Source organism: Gymnoscopelus microlampas (assembly GCF_963454915.1).
Source record: "Gymnoscopelus microlampas genome assembly, chromosome: 6".
NCBI classification, from domain to species: Eukaryota; Metazoa; Chordata; class Actinopteri; order Myctophiformes; family Myctophidae; genus Gymnoscopelus; species Gymnoscopelus microlampas.
The window spans coordinates 13,421,298-13,445,183 of record NC_139943.1 but is presented as its reverse complement, the minus strand read 5'-3'; the positions used below and the strand labels follow the sequence as shown (position 1 = coordinate 13,445,183).

The 23,886-nt window shown below is 41.9% G+C and overlaps 2 protein-coding genes across 2 annotated transcripts in view; one reads left to right on the top strand and one right to left on the bottom strand.

The window, feature by feature from the left end:
- Window positions 1–16,832, bottom strand: part of LOC311046859 (cilia- and flagella-associated protein 263-like) — a gene marked incomplete at both ends in the record, with an annotated part of 89,070 nt that extends 72,238 nt beyond the window's left edge. Inside the window, 2 exons of the mRNA XM_084059433.1 lie at window positions 15,033–15,144; window positions 16,789–16,832. Coding sequence (XP_083915559.1) covers window positions 15,033–15,144; window positions 16,789–16,832 — 156 coding nt within the window. The remainder of the gene's footprint in view (window positions 1–15,032; window positions 15,145–16,788) is intronic.
- A 3,299-nt stretch (window positions 16,833–20,131) lies between these two features.
- Window positions 20,132–23,886, top strand: part of LOC311046596 (calcium-independent phospholipase A2-gamma-like) — a 33,020-nt gene continuing 29,265 nt past the window's right edge. The window contains exons 1-2 of the mRNA XM_084059018.1: window positions 20,132–20,275; window positions 21,123–22,598. Of these exons, the coding sequence (XP_083915144.1) occupies window positions 21,213–22,598 (1,386 nt within the window). The 5' untranslated portion in view covers window positions 20,132–20,275; window positions 21,123–21,212. The remainder of the gene's footprint in view (window positions 20,276–21,122; window positions 22,599–23,886) is intronic.

Here is a 23,886-nt window from a genome sequence, read left to right as displayed (position 1 = left end):
AGGACACCCTGATAACAGCATATAAAACACATACATAATGAAGAATAACAAACATTTGAATCATATTACAACGTCACAGATGCAAATAAATACAGTCTTACATGAAACAGGTGTTGTCACTATGTAGTGAGTCCTCAAGAAGCACCCTAAATGTCTCTATTGAGACCAATCGCACCAGTTTCAGAGAGTCCTGAAGTTTCTTCCATTTGTGTGGAGCATAATAAATGAAAGCAGTCTTTCCTTGTTCACTGCTCTTACGTGGACTGGTATATCTAATGTGTTTGTGAAGGTCTATTACTAGCAGGTCTTTTCTAGTTGATCATTTTATTATTTCCCATGCTTTAGATTTTATGTTTCTGGTTGAAACTTAAGTTGGCAGGATACCAATGTTCATCAGTTAAGTGAATTTGAGCTCTTCTTCACATCTCTCTGTTCTGCTCTGGGTCCATGAAGATACCATGGTTTGGTCCCCTCGTGGTCACTGCTGCTCTGAGATGATCAAACCCTATTTCTGATTCTTGCATGGACAAGTGCAGGCCCATCACGTAGCTGGTAATGAGTCTGGCTGGAAGCAGAGCCCTGGTCACCCAGCCCTATAGAGGAACATAAAGCCTGGTTTATACTCTGTAGTACCACGGTGTCGCTTGCCAAAAAGCTTTTTGGAAAGCAACACCCAAGGTCAAGGTTCAAGGTTGTGCTTTATTGTTACATCTTGTGTACAGGTACATAAGAGTAAATCTTATTTTTGTTCGGCTTCCTTCAGACAATGCAGCAGCATAGGTAATAATAATAATAATAATAATAATAATAATAATAATAATAACGATAATAAAAAGAAAGAGTGCAAAAAAAGAGAACATACACGACACAGGAATATGATCTTGGTATATTATATACACCAACAGCATTTCTTAGTAGCTGCCACATTACTTTATGTAAACAACTTCACAGTATCTTCTATATACAGCAGTTTAGGTAGGAACAGTTCAAGCATATTAAAATGCAGGAAAATGACAGGAGAGGGAGGAGGTGTGAGGGATGGGGGTGATGTGATATATGTCAAATATCATGTGGTTAAGGGCTTGTGACACAGGGAGCGACACTACGCCTGCGTATCTGCTTCGATCCGCAGGGTCACACTGCACTCCTCATGTGTTTCTACGAGTCACATAGAAAACAGTTCAACAAAACACTTACTGTGTGGGGAAGGTAACTGCTGGTCCGGCTCTGGAGTTCTGCTGGCACGTAGGGCTCTGGACTCTGCTTGTCCAGCGTGGGCCTTCTTATTTTACTCAGCTTGGTGGCCATGAAAAACTGCAATACACTCTGCAAGGAAGACACTTTGATTGGTACAACACACACAAACCACTGTAATAGGAAGAAACTTGGATTGGTACAGGTACACAAGTAAAGTAAGTAGTCTGTATGACTACTTACTTATCTTAAGACAATCGACCTGTCAGAATGTTGTAATGATATTGGATGGGAGTGGGACATACCAGACCAGTATGTTCTAAGGAATATAACTTCTGTGTATTTGACTGGTTTGTTTATGTCTTTTAACCCCATCAGAGGGCTTCTACATAGGCTTGATTCACTGGAGTACCTAGAGCTGAGATTGATGGAGGTGTGGATAGACAGAGATCTCTTAAATATTGTCTGCAAAATACCCACACTGAGGACACTGATTCTGCAGGGTAGGTTCAATGCCAACCTAAGTGAAATACTGTCACCTTGTACTCAGCCAACCAACCTGGATCTATCAGATAATGACCTGACTGAACTGTCTAAGGATTCAGTAAAACAAATGAAGCGATTGAGTCATTTGAACCTCGCCTGGAACTACCTTTCCAAAGTGCCAGAGGACGTTAAGAATCTCTCCATGCTTCAAATTCTAAACTTAGGTGAAAATTATATTAAACATTTAAGCTGCTTAGACTTCTTACATTTAACCAGACTCACACACCTTTATCTAGATAACAACCAAATCTCTGAACTCAAACCATGTGTTTTTCAACATCTTAATGAATTACAGGTTCTAACTCTGAATCACAATTTAATTGAGACGTTTGGCGACATATTCAAGACTGGCCCAGAGAAACTAGAATTATTGGATTTAAATAAGAATAACATCCAACGGCTCAGCGAAGGGGAATTAATGAGTCTGACATCTCTCAAGCACTTAGGCATGGAATTCTGTTACAAGGAATGGAATCCATGGAACAACAACTATTTGGAAGGACTAGATGATCTTGAAACACTTAGTCTAACTATTTGTATCAACCTCTACAAAATTACATCATACCCTCCCTATAGACAGGTTTCCTGTTAGTAAACATTGAGAGGAATATGACCGCGCAGCTGCGGGGGGAAGCCTATGGGTGCGTTTGGAAATTACGCACCGGAGCACACTCGGCTATTAGTTTGTATTGGCCAGTGCGCTCACTGCCGCTCAGGGCTGTATTTTCGAACGCGCCTTCCACCCCCAGGCATGCGCAGATTGCGCATTCTGCTCTGTGATGACGTCGCTCGGAAACCCGTCTATGAGTTACAAACAAACAATGCCACCTTACTGAACAGCCTGAAGAGCTTAACAATAAAATACGATCCACAATACTATATCAAATCAGACATAATCTCGGATATGAAATATTTGGAGCATTTGAATGTCTATGGTGGACGACCAGACCCAGACTCATTTAAATATGTACCACAGCTGAAGACGCTTTCCTTAATAAACTGTAGTCTGACGTCCCTGGAATTCCTGGCACAAGCTAATCTGACTCAACTGAGCCCGAATGAGTTGACGGTGATCAATGTCTCTGTGTTCAGTTTTCTCCCTGCTCTCAGGTACATTAAAATGGCTGACAACCCTTTAGCTTGTGATTGTTCTAATGCTGACTTTCAGCAGTGGATTCAGAACAACAACCAAACACTGGTAGTTGACGCTCAGATTTACACTTGTTGCTCTCCTCAGGCAAAAAAGGGAACAAAGTTTCTGGACTTTGACTATCATTCCTGTTGGGTGGACACTAGCTTCATCTGCTTCCTTTCCTCCACTTGTGTGATTGTGCTAACTCTGCTCACATCCTTCACCTACCACTTCCTGAGGTTGCATCTTCTCTATGCCTACTACCTCTTCCTGGCCTTCCTTTATGATGCCATGGAAAGAAAGAGGGGGTCTCCTCAGCGCTACGATGCCTTCATCTCCTACAACGTTCACGATGAGCTCTGGGTTTGCAGAGAAATGCTTCCAGTGCTGGAGGGAGAGCAGGGCTGGAGACTCTGTCTGCACCACCGAGACTTCCTACCAGGTACAAACCTATCTCTGTCTCTAAGTAATACTGTATTTATCTAAATCTGTCTGTCTCTTTTTCTGTCAACAACACTTGTTAACAGGTACAGCATGGACCTCTCTGTGTCTGAAAAGCTTTGTTGTCTATCTGTGGCATCATTATTACAGTATGTAATATTATCTGTCTATCTGTTATAATTAGGTGTGTGAGTGAAATAGTTTTGAATGTAATGTGAATAACGCATGTGTTTTATTTCCAGGTAAACCCATCATAGAGAACATTACAGATGCCATCTATGGCAGCAGAAAGATCATCTGTGTGATCAGCCATCATTACCTGGAGAGTGAATGGTGCTCTAGAGAGATCCAGATGGCTAGGTGAGGGAGCCATTTCTCTGTTTCACTGCAAATCCATGAAAAAAACAGGAACACATTATACATATGAAAGAGACAGCACAATTTGTGTATTATGCATAATTTACTTTTGTTTTTACAACGTATAATAATAATAAGGGTAATAATAATAATAATAATAATAGATAACTAGTAATCAATAATAATGACAAAAATAATAACAATTATAAATGTATTTTATGAATAGCAGCAACCTATCAGCCTAATGTAAATGAAACTTGACTGAGTGTATATGTCCTCTGGTCTCCTGTGTGCAGCTACCGTCTGTTTGATGAACAGAAGGACGTACTGATCCTGGTGTTTCTGGAGGACATTCCAGCCCACCAGTTGTCTCCCTACTATCACATGAGGAGGCTGGTGAAGAGACACACCTATCTGAGCTGGTTCCAGGCTGGACAGCACCCTGGACTGTTCTGGCAGAACCTACGCAGAGCTCTGGACACACCTCACACTGACCTGGGTTTGAATGAATAATCTATGTATCTGTATATACATTGTTACAAATGATGGACTAGTATGTGGCAAATGACCCAAATAGTTACTGATGAATGGTAGCTGGTCTTTAAGAAACTCAGAGGTTCAGTGCCCAGATACCTGTCAAACTACTTCTCTAGAGTGAGTGATGCTCATGGGCATTAAACCAGAGGACCTATAGTTCCCCCTAATGGCTGACATTAAAATATAATTGGTCTTAGTTTAACACCTTTGAACACGCTCTGATGAAAGCAACTCTGGGATCATTCTATGTGGTCAAAACACATTCATGGATTGTTTATTTGTCACACTCCTCGTGTGTGTGTAGCAGGGGGAGGCTTTTTAAAGTGAATAATAGTATTAAAACATACAATGCCTACGCCACCTTTTTCTAGAGGGAAGGTCCTCTTTAACAATGCAATGCACAGGTTCGTGTAATCAAGGATGAGCATGGAAATAAGACAGAATGTTTTAAAAAAGGCTCTTTATTCTTCTGCCATTTATGTGTTTTTTTTTCATAAATGAATGCCCCATTTCAGTGTACACTATTTCAGTGTACATGGAGGTACTACAGGAAGTATGTGAGAGGAATTGGAGAATGAAAAAAAAAGAAAAAAAAGTTTAATGACAAAACATTGACAAGACCGTGAACCTGCTCATGTGTGCACCCCAATACCAAAGTATAAGGTGGAGTTACCTTGTTGGAGGTGAGTTGTTGACATGTTTGACTCTTAACAGTTCCTTGTTACTCTCATCAATCTTCCCCACATGTTCACAGTTTCTGATGTTCTGGTGCTGGAATTCAGCCTGGATGGATGTACATCACAAAGTGTTCAGCCGCATTTATACTTTGAAGAACAATAGCTTATACATCTTAAATATAAATAAATAAATAAGTATACAATTTTCATTTGAAAGCAGAACATTTTCAACTGAAAAATGCATCACATTACTTTAGCTTAAGTTTAAACTCTATCAATCATTTAGCTCGGGACTCTCTGGACAGCGCGTCACTTCGTGCTGCGCTGTGAGCTTGTACATCTGCTATTTTTTTTAAAGTTTGAAAGTGTTAGAACAGTGTTGAATAATTTCAAAAAATTTTCAGATGGGGATCCGTGACAAAATACATTTGGGTGTCCTTGACACGAAAAAGTTGCATTTTTAGTGTTGCACAAGTGAGCACTACTGATCGAAAGTATGTCGCTCTCTGTCCCCTTCATGTGGAGCCTCTGGACCTCGCTGTGATGTCACTTTCTGTCCGTACCTCGTTCAGGTCCTCTTCTGTCTCTCTCCTCTGACAGAGCTGCACCTGCAGTCTTCTGGTCTGCGTTCTCAGTGCCTGGTTCTTCAGCCGAAGTTTCTCCAACTGGTTGTGCATAAACATGAACATAGATTAAGATTTGTACAATACATACCTGTGAGAAGAATAAAACACAAAACCATTGTGGTTGTGGTTGTGGCACACACAATCTTAAAATGCACTGCTAGTTGTAGCTCAATAGCTCTTGGATCTATTATTATGTTATTCACATTGCTATATTTTATTATTTGCACTGAAGTGTAAATGTAAACTATTTTCTGTTGCAATGTGACAGCCAAATGGTCAGAAAGGGATCTTTGATATCAAATCAAAGAAAGAGGTCCCGCACACTGTCTGGAACTTGCAAAAAGGATGCTCTTCATTAAATCGACGTTTCGGTCGTTAGACCTTCATCAGGACAAACATGACAGCTACATGGTAAAATAAATCAATAAAATAAAATGAAAGTCATTCTTTTCTATTCATACATGAATACCAAACATTTCAGCAACTTCACATAATGTAGACTACTATTAGATTTCAACTAATTGTGTTTATTTTGTCAGCACCACTGGTAAGATAATTAATCAAGAGCTTTTTGGCATGTCTCCATAAATCTAGCAAACAACTAACCTTATTCATCTTGTCCAAGAGGTAGCGGAGGACCTTCTCAGCTGCCATCATCTCCTCTTTGTTCTCCCTCAGAGGTTTGGCTGCATCGCGTTCAACTCGTACTGGTCCTTTCTGGTCTCTGTCAGACGGACCTGTGCCTCAGAATGGCCTGCAGGGGATGGAGGCAGTGTTGGACAAAGTACTCAACATCAGTACTTTACTTGAGTCAAAGTATAGATACTCCTGGTCAAATAATTACTCCACTACAAGTGAACTTCACTACAATTGAACTCGAGCACAAAACAAATTTGTGCTTGAGTTAAAGTACTGGAGTACTTGCTTTCCAAAACAGATGTGTTAAGTATTTAGAAGTATAAATTACAAGGTACCAAAAATGTAAATAATTGTGAAAATAGCAGATCTACAAGCTCACAACGCAGCACAATGCACCCTCTTGTGCCTGATATAGAACTATTTAACACTTATTTTAACATAAAGCATCACTTACACCACATATAACACATGTGTCATGGTTCTGTAGTGTCATAATCATGTATTCGACTACAGATAAACATTAACCTATTTGGCAAAGAAAAGTGTGACTCCCTCCCTCCCCGTAACCTAGGGATGTTTCTGTGTGTGTGTGTGTGTGTGTGTGTGTGTGTGTGTGTGTGTGTGTGTGTGTGTGTGTGTGTGTGTGTGTGTGTGTGTGTGTGTGTGTGTGTGTGTGTGTGTGTGTGTGTGTGTGTGTGCGCACCTTGTAATCCTCCAGGGTCCTCTCATAGCTGTGTGTCCACCAGCTCTCTTCGAGCCACGCTGCATTTCTGTTCCATCGACAACTGCGGCAGACGATCTGGCGTGCTGGACAGAGTCCTCTGCTTCCTTCCACGATTCTGACACACACGGGCAGGCACGCACAAACATGAACACTCGCGCACACACACACACACACACACACACGCACGCACATGCACAGATGACAAACACATGTAATATAGTACACACGCTAAACAAAGCAGCTAAGTATAAATCCACAGACAAACTTTCATTTATAGCATACATTGGGGTCCCAGAGTTAAACAGTTCTGTGGGTCCATGTTCTAATACATGTCAGAATGGGGGTCTTTGACATTCAAAAGGTTGAGAATGACTGATGTCAACTATAGAGACAGACGGTGGACATGCTACACAGCATGTGTTTGACAACATGAGTGTGAGCCAGTGGTGGAAAGTATCTAAGTACATTTACTCAAGTACTCACAATTTTGACTTACTTTTACTTTACTTGAGTATTGAGTATCAATATTTTATATTTCTACTCCACTACATCCCAGATGCAAATATTTTACTTTTTACTCCATTACAATTAGTTTGATTCTTACTACAAAACATACATTAACTAATTAAGCTCTATATACTTAATCTATTCGAAAATAGCTTGTAGCTTATAGCTTGTATTATAGCTTGTATTATTCTGCATAATAATTTTGTTTACTTGTGGCACATTAAGTAGCGGCCCATATTTTGATGCCAATACATTAGTACTTTTACTCAAGTAACATTTTGAATACAGAGTGGAGTACAAATATAGCTAAAACCTATAACCGATCTACAAGCTCACAACATGTTGCGATGCAATACTTTATGAGCTTGTAAATATGCTATTTTTGCTATTTATTCATGTATTATAATCACTCTTAATCATAATTGAGGCAAAAGTTACTTTGAAATAAACAGGATATTGATTTGAAGATACATTGCCCAGCCCAAGTGAAAACGCTCAGGGGCAGGTCAGGGGCCAGGCGGGGGTGGGGGGAGTGCACACTTTATGATGTCTTGGGCAGAACTACGGTAGAACATTGAAGCGGCCAAGCCTGGTGGTCAAATCTGAGGATGCACTTAAATGCTACTGCGCATGCGTCTCCCGTTTTGTGCGCATGCTCACGACGCGTCACGACCAATGGATCCATTCCATTGGTTCATATTGGTTCCATATTGGTTCCATATTGGTTCCTATGCTTACTTCCGGGTGCTTCAAAACGCCACTGAGCACATTCATTGAAATGATAGCTGGGGGCGGGGCAATCCGCCCTCTAGTTATATTATACCTCTATGAGAAGACCTCTGTCACTGTCAGAAGCTCATGTATGCCTGGTATCCGAGTCAAGACCCCCAGGGCACAAACAGCAAGCCACAACCCACAGCCAGACAAATCAACACTCTGTCCAAAAGAGACAATAAGGCCATGATGTTGCTGTCCTCTGTTGCACAACCAGTTCAAAGCAACACACACACAACTTTCACCTCACCTGATTTAGTCCCCCCAGGGGTCTATACAAGGTCCGCTAGTGATTCCCTCTACAGTCTACACCAAAACAAGTTGCTAAAAATAGCTAACTACGAGCTAACAACGAATCGAGAGCTTGTAGATTGGCTATAGTTGCTCAATGTACACCGGCACGCCCCAGAGGAGGGATGCTAGGGAAATAACAGATCTACGCATTTAATAGATCTATTGCACCATCAGTCTAAAGAAACAAGACAGCTTATTCCTGTAGCAGTGGAACGTGGATAACAATAGTTAGGAGTTAACAAAAATCTAAGCATACTGCAACAGACTTCAAAAGAAGAACGTTGGAGGATGTAACACTCTTGATCTGAAGACTGTTCTGCGTTTTGGCCGCAAATGGACAATTAGCCCAATAACAAACAAATATATAGATGGTGAAGTTTTAAAATCAAGACGTTTCCCAAGAAGAGAATGTGAGCTGGATGACAGATTAGACTTTGACAGAGAACAGTGATGTTAATCATGCTAGGAGGCTGCCAGACACTATAGAGCGTGCCAACGCGTCGTCACCACGGGGGGGGGGCGTGGCATAGTAGCGCAGACATGTTTGTTTTGGGCAATGTTAAGTCAACCTGGTTTATACCCCTCAAAGATGTCCGCTGCTACCAAAAGACACTTGTTGACACCCCCTTCAGGATTTTTGGCACGCTCTATCCACCCGTTTCTTGGCTGTGTGTTTTCCACTTCCTGTCGGATTTCATTGGATATCATTAGTCATCTGACCGGTTTCATTGGATTTCATTGGATCAAAAGACAGGAAGTGGAACACAGTGAAAAGCCTAGGAAACAGGTGGATAGGAGTCACAATAGAAAACCACATAATCGTTTCAATAACAGACTTGCTTGCAAGAATAATAACAATCCAATCAGCATGCCGGTAGCTCTCACTTAAGTTGTATGAATACTGTAAAGACTATAAGAAAGATACTTAATTTCTGGATAAAATAGGAACGACTGCCAGGTAGTCAAGCCATTATGGAGTCTGCATGCTGAACACAGACAGTAGTACACCTGTTCTTCATCACAATCAAGCTTAAAAGACCAACATGCAAATGTAGGCTACATGTACACTGAACTGTAACTGGCCTTCAGATATCTGTCCAAATAAAGTGAAAGCCAGACTCCCACGTCTCCAACTGTGAGTCTGTCTGTGGATGTGAACTTTTACCAAGGGATGTAAGCGTCCACTAATGTTTACAAACAAGAAACAGGTTGAATGTTAGCATTAGCATGCTACAAATCTTAACTCTAAATGTAAGCCTCGTGCCTTCATCCACAATTAAAACAAAACAAACGTGTTAACTCCCGTTCTAATGATTTACTTACATTCCATTTGAAATGTCTCTTTTTTAAATTTCTTCTCACTAGCTTAAACGTTACTGACAGCGACGGCGCTAAACCAATCCCCGTAAGATGCGACCAGCGTCATATTGTGATTGGCTGGATTCAAAGCGGCGTGTTTACAGCGTCGCCTGCTGTCAGCCAATCATATCATGGGAGTCACACACCAAATTTGCATATGCACGCGCGCGTTGCACTGTAAAAGCCCAGCGGCGGTCGTGTAACGTCAGACCGTTCCTGCTGCACTGGTACTGTACCGTTAGCATCAGAGATGGGGAAACCGCCTGCTCGCCTGTCGCTCGTCGACATGCCTCCCGCCAAGATCATCAGGAAGCTTGCTCTCACCAAGTCCAACTCTGGCTCCTTGAGTCAGAGGAGGCGGCGGCGGGAGAAGCGTCTTGACGCCATCTTTCTAGTCACTGAATCGGTCAAGCAAGCTTTCAAGCAAGCTTATGCCCTCGACCAAATCCCTCTCTGGCTCCACCTCGACATCCTCGAAACCATCAAGGAGGAGGAGAAGGACAAGAAGGAAGAGGAGGAGGCGGCTCCTCCTCTTGCCGCGGCGATATAGGGACGAGGTAGTAGGGATCGCATCGCAGGACTCGATTGCAGCGACAACACAACGGCCCTTTTAAGGGCCAACCACTCTCTCTTTAAAAAGGGAAAATTCCTCTCCTGTTGATGTGACGTTATAGGAAGGCTAGTCTGCACTCACTCATTCACTGAGTACAGACTAGCCCTGGATCAAGACGGTCATCGGTCAGTCTTTTATCAACTGAAGGCCAGTCCAGATAAACAACAAACTCACGGTTGTTAACATGGCGAGAGAGCACTCAGCACACATAGCACCCAAAACACTCAATATGACAGCGTCGTCGATGCAGCGGCTTTCTTTTAGCTGCGGAGCGCCGTTGATGACATTATATCCATAGCGCTCGCATGCAGCGTTATTACAACGTTCCAACAGATGAAACATTGCTGTACTCAAATGTCTTGACGTATGGCAACTAGCTTGGCTGAAACAATGGTCAACGGGGCAGGCTTCACGTGGTTTTGTGGTAACGATTCAACGTCGGATCGTATATTACAGGGTTGTCAGTCTGATTGACAGACACACCCACCAACTAACTGGTTCTACTAACTACTAGTTGGTTTTAACTGTTTTTTGGTGCTGGGCGAAACGCCGGGCATCGAAGCGCAGTGATGCTAAGATGAGGGCTCCAGCACGTCTTTACATAGAGACATGTCTTCTTTACATACATGATGTATGGCAGGCTGGTGGCTTGGCGCTGCCAGCTCGCGTTCTCAGTGTACACGGCGCCTTGTGGGTTTAAACCTCTTTTAAAGCTTCTTTGTTTTGTTTAACTACATTCCTTACAAGGTTGTTGGTCTTAGCCTACATCTCAAACTCAACATCTAAACCATTGGTTCGATAGTCTCCATCGAGCGGATCAAAAAGGAGCTCCTTCAAATATATCATGTTGTCAAAGACCATCGCAAAGAAAGCCTTGCTCTTCCTTTTTGATCCAGGCATGGGCCATGGATGTAACTTTTACACCTACAACGTTTTAAATGTCCCAAGGAGAGACTGTCCTCTCACCGATTCCATCCCAGGCTCATCGGGTGGACTTCAGAAACAGAAAAGGTTCCAGGGGTCAGTCAGTAGAAAGCGTGCCGCCAGTCCAGCTCCAATACGCCATAGGCATGACATGAGTAAATCTCACCGCGTCGTCGTGGTTCAGCTCCACCCGGAGACAAGCGTCCTTCTTTGTGTCTAGTCGTCCTGCATCCTGAGCCTCAGACCTTACAGAGCATTTCCATCTACTGCTGATATTATTACAACAATTTCAGCAGCTGTTAAATTAATCCGCTAGATCTAGACCCCAGAGCTCCTCAATCACCAATCCCAATGCTAATGCTAGCTCTCTGAGTCCGAGCCATATAGAGTTAAAAACAAGGTCTGAGCACATCCAGCGTGTTAACTAAGTTTCCTTCAAATCTGTCCTGCTTTAACAGCAAGGAAAACAGCAAGCCTGTAATTCTAATACTAGTTGATTGCTTAAAATCATCACGTCTCCCCGCCCGGTGGAAATATAACAGAGAGCTTGTTTCGTCTGTTTGACCTTCTATCAATATGATCACGTGACACGGGGGGGGGGGGGTTACGTCATGGACACGACAGGTAATAACAAAGACTCTGCTAGGTAGCTCCACCTGGTGGTGGAGCAACACCACTCACCTCTAGCATTCATGTTATGATTACACATAGTCCAAACATTAGACATCCCAGGCAAATTAGGGGCCCATCTGATATAATAACTGATGACATTTGTTTAAGAAATACAATTTAAATGCATGCCTGTGTAATTCTTTTTGTTTTTTTTCTCCTTTATTTATGCAGGGAAGCCCATTGAGAGCAAGCTCTCTTTTTCAAGGACACCCTGATAACAGCATATAAAACACATACATAATGAAGAATAACAAACATTTGAATCATATTACAACGTCACAGATGCAAATAAATACAGTCTTACATGAAACAGGTGTTGTCACTATGTAGTGAGTCCTCAAGAAGCACCCTAAATGTCTCTATTGAGACCAATCGCACCAGTTTCAGAGAGTCCTGAAGTTTCTTCCATTTGTGTGGAGCATAATAAATGAAAGCAGTCTTTCCTTGTTCACTGCTCTTACGTGGACTGGTATATCTAATGTGTTTGTGAAGGTCTATTACTAGCAGGTCTTTTCTAGTTGATCATTTTATTATTTCCCATGCTTTAGATTTTATGTTTCTGGTTGAAAATTAAGTTGGCAGGATACCAATGTTCATCAGTTAAGTGAATTTGAGCTCTTCTTCACATCTCTCTGTTCTGCTCTGGGTCCATGAAGATACCATGGTTTGGTCCCCTCGTGGTCACTGCTGCTCTGAGATGATCAAACCCTATTTCTGATTCTTGCATGGACAAGTGCAGGCCCATCACATAGCTGGTAATGAGTCTGGCTGGAAGCAGAGCCCTGGTCACCCAGCCCTATAAAGGAACATAAAGCCTGGTTTATACTCTGTAGTACCACGGTGTCGCTTGCCAAAAAGCTTTTTGGCTCTTATTTTTGTTCGGCTTCCTTCAGACAATGCAGCAGCATAGGTAATAATAATAATAATAATAACGATAATAAAAAGAAAGAGTGCAAAAAAAGAGAACATACACGACACAGGAATATGATCTTGGTATATTATATACACCAACAGCATTTTTTAGTAGCTGCCACATTACTTTATGTAAACAACTTCACAGTATCTTCTATATACAGCAGTTTAGGTAGGAACAGTTCAAGCATATTAAAATGCAAGAAAAGGACAGGAGAGGGAGGAGGTGTGAGGGATGGGGGTGATGTGATATATGTCAAATATCATGTGGTTAAGGGCTTGTGACACAGGGAGCGACACTACGCCTGCGTATCTGCTTCGATCCGCAGGGTCACACTGCACTCCTCATGCGTTTCTACGAGTCACATAGAAAACAGTTCAACAAAACACTTACTGTGTGGGGAAGGTAACTGCTGGTCCGGCTCTGGAGTTCTGCTGGCACGTAGGGCTCTGGACTCGGCTTGTCCAGCGTGGGCCTTCTTATTTTACTCAGCTTGGTGGCCATGAAAAACTGCAATACACTCTGCAAGGAAGACACTTTGATTGGTACAACACACACAAACCACTGTAATAGGAAGAAACTTTGATTGGTACAGGTACAAAAGTAAGTAAAGTAAGTAGTCTGTATGACTCGGCCAGGAACCCCAACCTCCCTGTCTCAGGATTCACTTGCCGAATGCAAGCCGTTTTCAACTTTCGTCGTTTTTTTGTTCCATTTTTTCTATCAATGTGCTATGACTCACAAAAAAATTGAAAACAGTCAATCCGTAACCTCTCTCTTTACAGATCAATGCTAGAAATAGGGACCTATTTTGTTTGTTGAAGAGTGTTTTCAGTACATACAATATATTTAATCTTTCTAGTTAAAAAAACAAAAACAATGAATGCCCTATGATTCACAAACAATGCACATACCAATATTGAAGTCTGAACTATTTAGTTTGTTGAAAATGCCAGAACAATGACTTTTATAGCAATCTTAAGCCAAATGTATACTATAATGTAAACTGTGAATCTATTTATTCATGTAACTCTGTTGAATGAACCCTAACTGACTGAGTGACCCATGAACTATCCTCTAGCACCACCCTCAGGCCAAATATAAACATTTCACACAGATATATCATAAGCTAACAGGCAGATTCTGACATGGCTTAGTCATCTGAATTTGAAATATGGAAAACATGAGATGAGGAATGTCTGATATATAAAACTAAACTTAAAAAGGCCAGCTCTCCTTCCTGTGTTCTCAGGTACTCACCCATGGGGTTTGAATTTAAAAAGATTGGCACATAATCTAATCAGACCCAAGACGGTTTATAAAAAAGCCCCTTTAAACGCCCTCCCAATTTCAGGGACCAGTTGGTGAGATCATACACACCTGAACAGAAACAAAATACTTTTTTGAAAGACATTCCCACACAATGTGTATACTTGTATACACACTATTGTTAGACTACACTATTGATAGTACAGTGAATGATTTCAATATCACTTGAGGTGTTTGTTTTTTCTCATGCATATGTCAGTAATGATGATTTACTCTGCATCTGCTCAACTAGACTTACTGTATCAACATTGATATGAGCTCTTCTCTGTACTGCATATAAAGCTTGTCATTCATCTCTGCTGTGCAGGCCATCGATACATATGCTTCTCAAATATGTTTTCATCTAATGTCCTGTCTGTTCCTGACATAAATCCATACATTGCGGTCTTATGTGCACCATATTTAATATGAGGTCTGGATAAGTGCTGAATTACTGACCCTGAACTTGTTATGTAGTTACCTGGGCATAAGCCTACATTTTCCATCTTTATCTGTTGCTTCTGTTGCTCGTGTGTTCCATGAGCAGTCTAGGAGCCGAAGGTAAAGTAGATTTACTCAAGTACTGTACTGTGTATTGGTATGGAAATAACCAGATACATCACTGTCGAAGGAGGGGTTTGGCGGTGGAGGTAATAACTTATTCAGGATATTAAACAATTAAAACAAGTTGTAAGCTTGTAGATCGGCTATTTTCGGCAAAGACGTGTGTGTGTGTGTGTGTGTGTGTGTGTGTGTGTGTGTGTGTGTGTGTGTGTGTGTGTGTGTGACACAGACCTCTTGGATCTGGGTGGTCTCTGCCTCAATCTTCAACAGCAGATCATTCCTGTTGGCGATGTCGTTACTCAGCTGCTGTGATTCACACGTTTCGTTCTGCAGCTTATTTTGCCTGCACACACACACACACACACACACACACACACACAGCTTGTATCTCCATATTCAATATATTTATGATTTTATCATAAATTAATGCCCTATTTCAGTGTACACTATTTCAGCGTACATGGAGGTACTACATAGGTGAGGTATATGAGAGGAATTGGAAAATGGAAAAATATATACATTCTACTGTTATGTTTAATGTAAACATCATGCATTGTAGCTAGTGGTACTAGGTAGGTAGCTAGGTAGGTGGGTGGGTGGGTAGGTAGGTAGGTAGGTAGGTAGGTAGGTAGGTAGGTAGGTAGGTAGGTAGGTAGGTAGGTAGGTAGGTAGAGGTAGGTAGGTAGGTAGGTAGAACACAAGAAGGCGACAATCCATGCCAGAGGTTAAAAGCACCATACAGCTACTCATACAGTAAGTCTGTTTTCCAAGTCCTTCAGGGATTTAGATGACAAGTCTTTACTTTTGGCTTTTTGAGTTTGACTTGACTTTTCATGCTCTATAAACATTACTTTAGGATTAAATAACGTAATACTAACACTAAGTATAATTCAATACTGACAAATAGAACACAATACAACAATACACCACACCAGGGATCTTCAACAGGGGGTCCGGGACCCCTAGGGGGTCCTCAGAGTTACTTGCTACAGGGGGGCCACCAAATCTTTGTGTGATAGGATTAACCACTAGAACCCTAGCATCCCCATTCTGAGGGGAACACTAGCCAAAAATAGCAGATCTACAAGCTTACGACCAGTTATTTTCTGCAAAATGGTTTGGTGTGTAGAGGGGAAAAGGAGCAAACCAAATACTAAGTCAAAGGTCAAGTTGAGGGTTTAAGTGGTTAAATGTCTGAAATAAACAAAAAGCATTAATTCACACAACACTGATAGTCAATGAAGCCATCTATGAAATCTATGAAAAAGTTTAATCTGCAACACAATGTTATTATACATGGGGGTCCGTGCTTCATCTGTCTCTCAGCTAAGGGGTCCTTGGCCTGAACAACGTTGAAGACCCCCTGCACTACACTGGCCAGAAAACACCACCACCACACAACAACAACAACAACAACAACAACAACAACAACAACAACAACAACCACAACAACAGAAACTAGACACTAGTCTAGTCATAGCCCCTACGGAACCTCTCCCTCCGCTGTACGCTGTATACTCGGAGCTATACAGCGGAGGGAGAGGTTCCGTCGGAGCTAGTCTAGTCAGAGCATCATAGCAAAGCAGACAACATAACACTTAGTTTGATAGATTCACTGGCAGCTAATGATCATGAACTTTATGAAGAAAAACAACAGACGATTATAAATGTTCTAAAATAACGAAAATAGCCAATCTCCAAGCTCACAATACGTCACTTTACTTAATTAAAAGTATCAATACTGCAAGTAAAAGTCCGGAATTCAAAATAAAAAACAGTACAAAAGTACTGACATCAAAATATACTTAAAATACCAAAAGTAAAAGTACTCATGAAGCAGAATGTCCCATTTCAAAGCGACGCGTTGTGAGCTTGTAGATCAGCTATCTTCAATAGCCAAACTTCCAAAGTATGCTGAAGAAGTGCAATATTTTCCTCTGAAATGTAGTGGAGGAGTAGAAGTAAAAGTACTGAAAATAGGATGTACGTCGTGTCCGTGCACACAACTCTTCGTCTGAGATCCTCCAGCATGGTGGTGTTACGGTGAAATTAGTGACCCACCAAATTATGAGACTATAGTGGGAGACGTCATTATAAATCCACAATATTAGCCTATATAATGGTCACAAATATTTCGACAGGTCAACAATTTCTCTGTATCACCACCGCAGTAGACAAGGAGTGGAGACATTAGTTGTGTTGGACTGTTGGTGCAGGATAATCACACGTGGATATTAACGTTTCGTTTACCCCTGCAGGGATGCAAGAAAGTGTGCGTCCACTAATTTTACTAACAAAAAGTATTCATGTGAACTTCGGGCGCGCGCGTGTGTGTTTGTGTGTATGCGTGCGTGCGCGTGCGTGAGAGAGAGAGAGAGAGGGAGAGAGAGAGAGAGAGAGAGAGAGAGAGAGAGAGAGAGAGAGAGAGAGAGAGAGAGAGAGAGAGAGAGAGAGAGAGAGAGAGAGAGAGAGAGAGAGAGAGAGAGAGAGAGAGAGAGAGAGAGAGAGAGAGAGAGAGAGAGAGAGAGAGAGAGAGAGAGAGAGAGAGAGAGAGAGAGAGAGAATGAGAGAGAGAGGGGGTGTGTCTGCTTGTGGAGGGGGAGACGTCATGCTGAAACAACAGCGCCATCCTCCTAACAGGTGCTCCAGACCGGGGGCTCCGCTCCGTGTTTCGACCGGTGTCGGTACAACCGGATGAAAGACAGCAGTCATAGCCGGCGAAAGTGCTCACAGCACGGCATGAAAATAATTAGACACTGGATACTAATACCTGACGGTTTTTTGTAAAGGACTTATATTTTTTTAGGGGTAAATATGCCATGTAGTTGCGAAATCTTTATTATTTTTTCACCTGCAACAGCTAGTTTTAATTGTTGTTTTAGAAGTCGCATTTTCGGTGCGGTCAGCTTTTCTGTGGCCCGATTCAGAAGATAATGATATGTACGTCGCTCCACTCCGCCCCTCCCACCCAACAACGGATAATCACGCCTACATTTTAGGTTTCTTTTCATTTCTGGATTCTGATAAAATAAATGAAGACGCGGGGTATCCTGACCCTTTAATGCTTAATGTTGCTCAATGCTACATTCTGGGAGATCAACACTCTTCAGTTCATAAATATTAAAACGTTCACTTCCATCATCATCATCATCATCATCATTATTATTATTATTATCATTATTATTATTATTTTTCAAATTTTCACTCGTCCGATAAGTTTATGAGTGGCGTTGACAGCGGCGGCAGTCAGCCAATCAATGATACGACGCGACTAGCGTCGTATCCCGATTGGCTGACTACAATTCAAAATGTCCGGTGAAAGTGACGTATTACGCGTGGCCTGTCAGCCAATCATATGCTGGGAGTCGTACACTAAATTTGCATATGCACCTGTGCGTTGCGCTATAACTTAACAGCAGTTGTCGTTCAGTCTTATATCGTTCCTGATCAACGGCAGAAGAAGAGCGTTCTTTGCATCAGAGATGGAGATTAAACCGCCTGTTCCTCACCGCTCCTCAGTGAGCTCTCAACCCGGCCTCGGTTCTTCCTTCCATCACCAACTCTGGCTCCAGGGTCAGAAGAGGAAGAGGAAGAAGAAGAAGAAGACGAGGAAGAGGAATAAGGCTTTCCTTCAGTGGGCTGAGAGGATGCAGCAACTGCATCAGATCCAGAAATACCTCTCCTCCGTGGAGGTGCAGTTGGAGGAGAGGAAGGTGACGGTGACGATGAGCAGTATGTCACTACAGTGAGCTTGGAGTTTAAAACTCACACCACAACGAGAAAAAAAAACTCCCACCACAACGGCCCTTTTAAGGGCCAAATTGCATTTAAAAAAGTGTATCCTATACTATAAACTACGGTGAGTGAGTGTGAAACTGCTGGGGAGCCGCCCGCGTCTAGGCAGCGTCTAGCCCCGGTCCACAGCGTTAGTTAGTGAGTTCTGGTTCTAATGCGCTGGACCAGGGCTAGTGCACGGCGGCGGCCGCGGAACACGCCAAGTTCAGTGACCGCCGCCGGGCGTTGGGCGGCGGTGTTGGACTCTGGGGTGGACGTTACTGCAGACAGAGTCTTCAGACAGTTTTCTTGTATAGGCTACAACATAAATAACTAACTACTACTACTACTGTACTTAAATACAATTTTGAGGTACTTTTACTTTACTGGAGTATTTCCAATTTTCTATACTTTTACTTCGACTCCACTACATCTCAGAGGCATTGTACTTTTTACTCCCCTACAATTATTTGAAAACTTTAGATATATACTTTGTTGATTTTTATTATTATTACAAAACATACATTAAACACTTCAGCCCTATATACTTTGGCTATTTGAAAATAGCCAATCTACAGGCTCACTCGCAGTGTGAGCTTGTAGATCTGCTATTTTCAAAATATTTGTATACATTTTAGATATTTAAAAACTTGTGAAATGGGACCTTCTGCATAATGAGTTGTACTTTTGGTACTTTAAGTACATTTTGATGCCAACACTTTTGTACTTTTACTCAAGTACATTTGTAATACTTGTACTTGTAATACTTAAAACTTGTACTTGTACTGTAACAGACTATTTCTACAATAATATTTCATTCAAAACAGGCAAAAGGCCATTGAAATTCTGGGCGGTGAGAATCCATTATAAGCCTCTGCCCGATGGCTCTGCCCTTAACCAATGAACACGTTCCATTCTTAGGGACGGGCGATAGACAACCAATTACAGGCCAGACCTAGCCATGGATTCCAGACGGTCATCTTTCATGACCGTCATGGATGAACTTCAACATAGTGTTTGCACCTTTTTTCCTTTTGACCTGTACATCTACATACTCATTCAAATTTCAAATATAAAGTACTTAATTTATGGCCACAAATGTTGCAATTATGTACGGGTTCTCAAAAGTACCTTTATATTCTGTAATTCTCAATAAAAAAGCATTTTAATTTGATTGGTGGCTATTTTATCATAGAGTTATTATGTGTCAGTGTGCAATACACCTCCCAACCGATAGGGTTACAAGGATGAAAGCAATTGGAGAAAAAAACTAAGAAAATGGCCATTAATCGTATTAAAATGCTTTTTATTGAACAATACGAAAAAAACAGGTACTTTTAAGGACCCGCACATTATTTTAACATCCATGGCCATGAGGTAAGCATTTTACATTTGAAATTTAAAAGTTTATGTTGATGTACGGACCAAAAAGATAGTAAGTGCAAACACCAGGTTGAAGTTCATCCATGACGGTCGTGACAGACAGACCGATGATCACGTGGTCATTGTTTTCCTCTCACACACAACGTCACCACCACCATTCTGGAAAGAAACTGTCAACAAGGCAACAACACACGTTAGTCTGTGTGGAATATGTGAATGAACGCTGTATTTATACATTCATCATCACTATCTGAATTATATTTTGATGAATGGCAGAAAGGCATATCTTCTTTGAAAGGCTCCCATGAAGAACACTGGTATGTTCATTATACTTCTATTTATTCCATTCGGGTTAGCATGGCTAGCTGACTGACTGATCTCTGAGTTAGCTAGCTTAATGCTGATGAATGTGAAGTGTAGTTACATAACAGTGATGGAAAATGTACTCGCATATTTTACTGAAGTACAAGTATCAATACTGCAATGTAGAAATACTCTGTTAGTGTTACAAGGAAAAGTCCGGAATTCTAAATTTACTTGAGTAACACAAGTAATTGGCATCAAAATATACTTAAAGTACCAAAAGTAGAAAGTACCCATTATGCAGAATGTACCATTTCACAAGTTTTCAAATGTATAAAATGTTTACAAATCTTTTGAAAATAATACTAATAATTGTGGTGTAGTACAACATTTGCCTCTGAGATGTAGTGGAGTAGAAGTAAAAGTACAGAAAATTGGAAATACTCCAAACTAAAAAATACCTCAACATTGTACATAAAGTTCAAGGTTCAAGGTTGTACTTGTTACATCTTGTGAATAGGTACATAAGAGTAAAACTTATTTTGGTTTGGCTTCCTTCAGACAATGCAGCTGCATGGATAATAACAACAACAGAATAATGATACTTAAGTACAGTATTTGAGTAGTTAGTTACTTTACACCACTGAGTTACATAACAGCTTATAGTTGCGTGTATATTTAATATCAACCACAGTTTTAAAAAAAGGGTTTACAAAGGAGAACAGCAAGTGAAGTTTAAACATGATGCTAGCTATCTCATCACATGTTTTCATTTTATCATCATAACATTTTGTAGCATTTTGTTTTCATTACCTTCTTTCACTCATGCTTGCATCATGTTTTCTTTCTGTTGTTCACCAGCTTTATGAAAAGCGAGTGTATAGATGTAATGTTTCCTTGGATGGAATAATAATTCCTTGTGACACACGTGACCTCAAAGACCTAAAAGCAATGGCTTACAGAGGGGCTCCAGAGACCTGGGTGCTGAAAGTGAGCAGAGCCATTGACTTGTGGCACGCGCAAGCTCAGAGGCCGGCTTCATCGCTTCCATTGTCTCCTTTACGTGCCCCCCATTACAGGCTTTACATACGACAGCCTGCCATCCATGGCTTTGGCTATCTCAGGTGGAAGCACGTCCAGGGCCTGCGGAGTCGAGGACGGAAGGGCTGGCTCGGCAGAGCGAGTCAGGCAAGACAGCGGCTTGGACTGCACACCAGTGCCTTGTGTCTGAACACCTCGACCTCTCGTTGGTCCGCTGGTCTGAGTCAATACATGGCGCGCTTCAGGAACACACTCGACACCGTCTCTAAGGCTGTTAGCGCTGCCGGCACACGAACAGAACTTTTCTCCAAAATCGCCAGACTCAAACCCATTGCATCCCAACTGAGCAAAGAGATTGAGACCAGCCTTGAAGTTAAGCCAAAGGCTGAAGAGACCACAACCATACCTACTCTCAACCGAACTCCTCCCATTCCCACTGTTACAACATCATGCACACCGACACCCACCTCAACTGTGTCTACAGCTCCAACTCCTCCTCCTGCTGCTACACCTGACGTCAAAACCACTACCTCTGTACCAAACTGTAATGCTGCCCAGGCGACTGCCACTGCTGCCCAGGCGACTGCAGCTCCGAACGTCCGCGAGCGAGGGGAGAAAAAGCTGAGGCGTGTTCATGCTTCCACTGTCAAAACAAAAGTTGCCGCAAAAGTATTGGACGAGATTAAACCGTCATCGCCAAATGGAAGTGAGACCAACAACAAGGGAGCAACAATTTCCAAACCTGCCACCGCACAACAGCTCTTCCACCCCAGCACCTTCTCAGCCAACCTGGATGAGACTTACAACTACCTGTCCCATCACATCAACGCATACTTCAGCAGCAGTACTAAGACTGGTGAGAAGAAAGTGGACAACAACTACCTGTCCCATCAAATCGACGCATACTTCAGCAGCAGTACTAAGATGGATGAGAAGAAATTGGACAGTAGTGCCAAATCATCCATTTCCTCCCTGGGCCAACAAACTAGTGACCTCGTGCAAATGTCCAATACCTTGGCCCCAGAGCCTGCTGGTACGAGTGCCCCATCATCACATAAGAAGGGCATCGGTCACTACCTGTCCTACTCGTCTCCCTCTGTCCAGGCCTTTGTAGGGAGCTACATTGCTCCCTTGGTCCCCAAGTTCAGGGCAGCAGAGTCCAGACGTGCTGCTGTGAGTGTGGAGGAGAAGATGTCAGAGGTTGTACAAGAGAAACAGTCTGCCGAGGCTACGGTCACTAGGGAGCAAAAAGCCGCTGAGGAGAAAGCCAAGAGACTCCTCCTGCAAAGAGAAAAGGTATGTTGTCTGCAGTACGTTCTTCAGATTAGGGCTGCACAATTAACCACATCAACCATAGCGTCCCTATTCTGGACATGTCGAAAATAGCAGATCTACAAGCTCTCAATGCACCAGGTTGCAGCACGTTGTGAGAAGAGATTTTGTGTACAGTAGATGGAAAAAGGAGGGGACCAAGTATTGACTCCCAGGGGCTCCAAGTAATCTACCATACTGTTTTTAGGTTTCACATAATTGTGCAATTGTGAAACTCAATGCAATTAATTTCTGCAATTAATTCAGACGACGTCTTATATTTCGTCAGCTATTGCAGCTTGGCCTTTTCTCCTCACCATTATACACATACAGAACCTTGTACAAGCCATCTCCACATCCATCAGGCTCACAGAGGTACAATAAGATCACACAGAAGACATTTAACCTAAGATATGGCTCTGATATGCACAATGAGTTACAAAGTCATGAAGATGATAAAAACATTTTCCACCAAATATTATTACAAAATTAAGCACATTTTTATTTAAGCCACAATTGTGCTGCCCTATGTTCAGACATGTAACCATGTGTGATAGTTGCTGCTTTTGACCTTGCTAAAGGGTCTACCGAAATATAAACTAAGGGATATGCTTGTTGTTAACTTGTTGGTTGTTGTTGGGTGTCTATCTGTGTTCCATTCACTTAGCTTGGTTTGTCACTGTACTGATGCTGATAAAGATGCACACTTGTACAAGCAAAAAAATGCGAGGAAGGTGAATATTGAAACACGATACCATAGGTCATGGTCATGGTTGTGACTGAGTACAGTCCAGTGTATACCATGGAAATATTCTCAGACTGACATGGGCTTGACATGTGATGTCTGACCATGACCATGTGACTCACTCTTTACTGTATGACGTGTGTGATGGTGTACTAATGCACTGGCTGGCGTGTTCATGGAATGTTTAACCAAAAATAACCCCAGCTCCTAGAAAGTAATAGAGGCCGCCTACAAACTGTTGATAAGATAATATTGCATGTACTTTGGCTACGTACAGTAGTATTCCATGTGGTAGGGAGATATGGACACACCTGCCCAGAATCATTAGTTACATTACAAACTCCTGACATAAACAACAACGTTGTTGCTTTTATAGATAATTATTTATTTGAGAAACATATTTCAGAAACACATAACTTTTATTTAACCAGGCAAGGCTAGATTAAGAACACATTTTTATTTACAACTGTGGGGGCTGGCAAAAGGCAAGGTCTCTTGGGGGAGAGGTACTAAAGGAGCTGAAAGAAA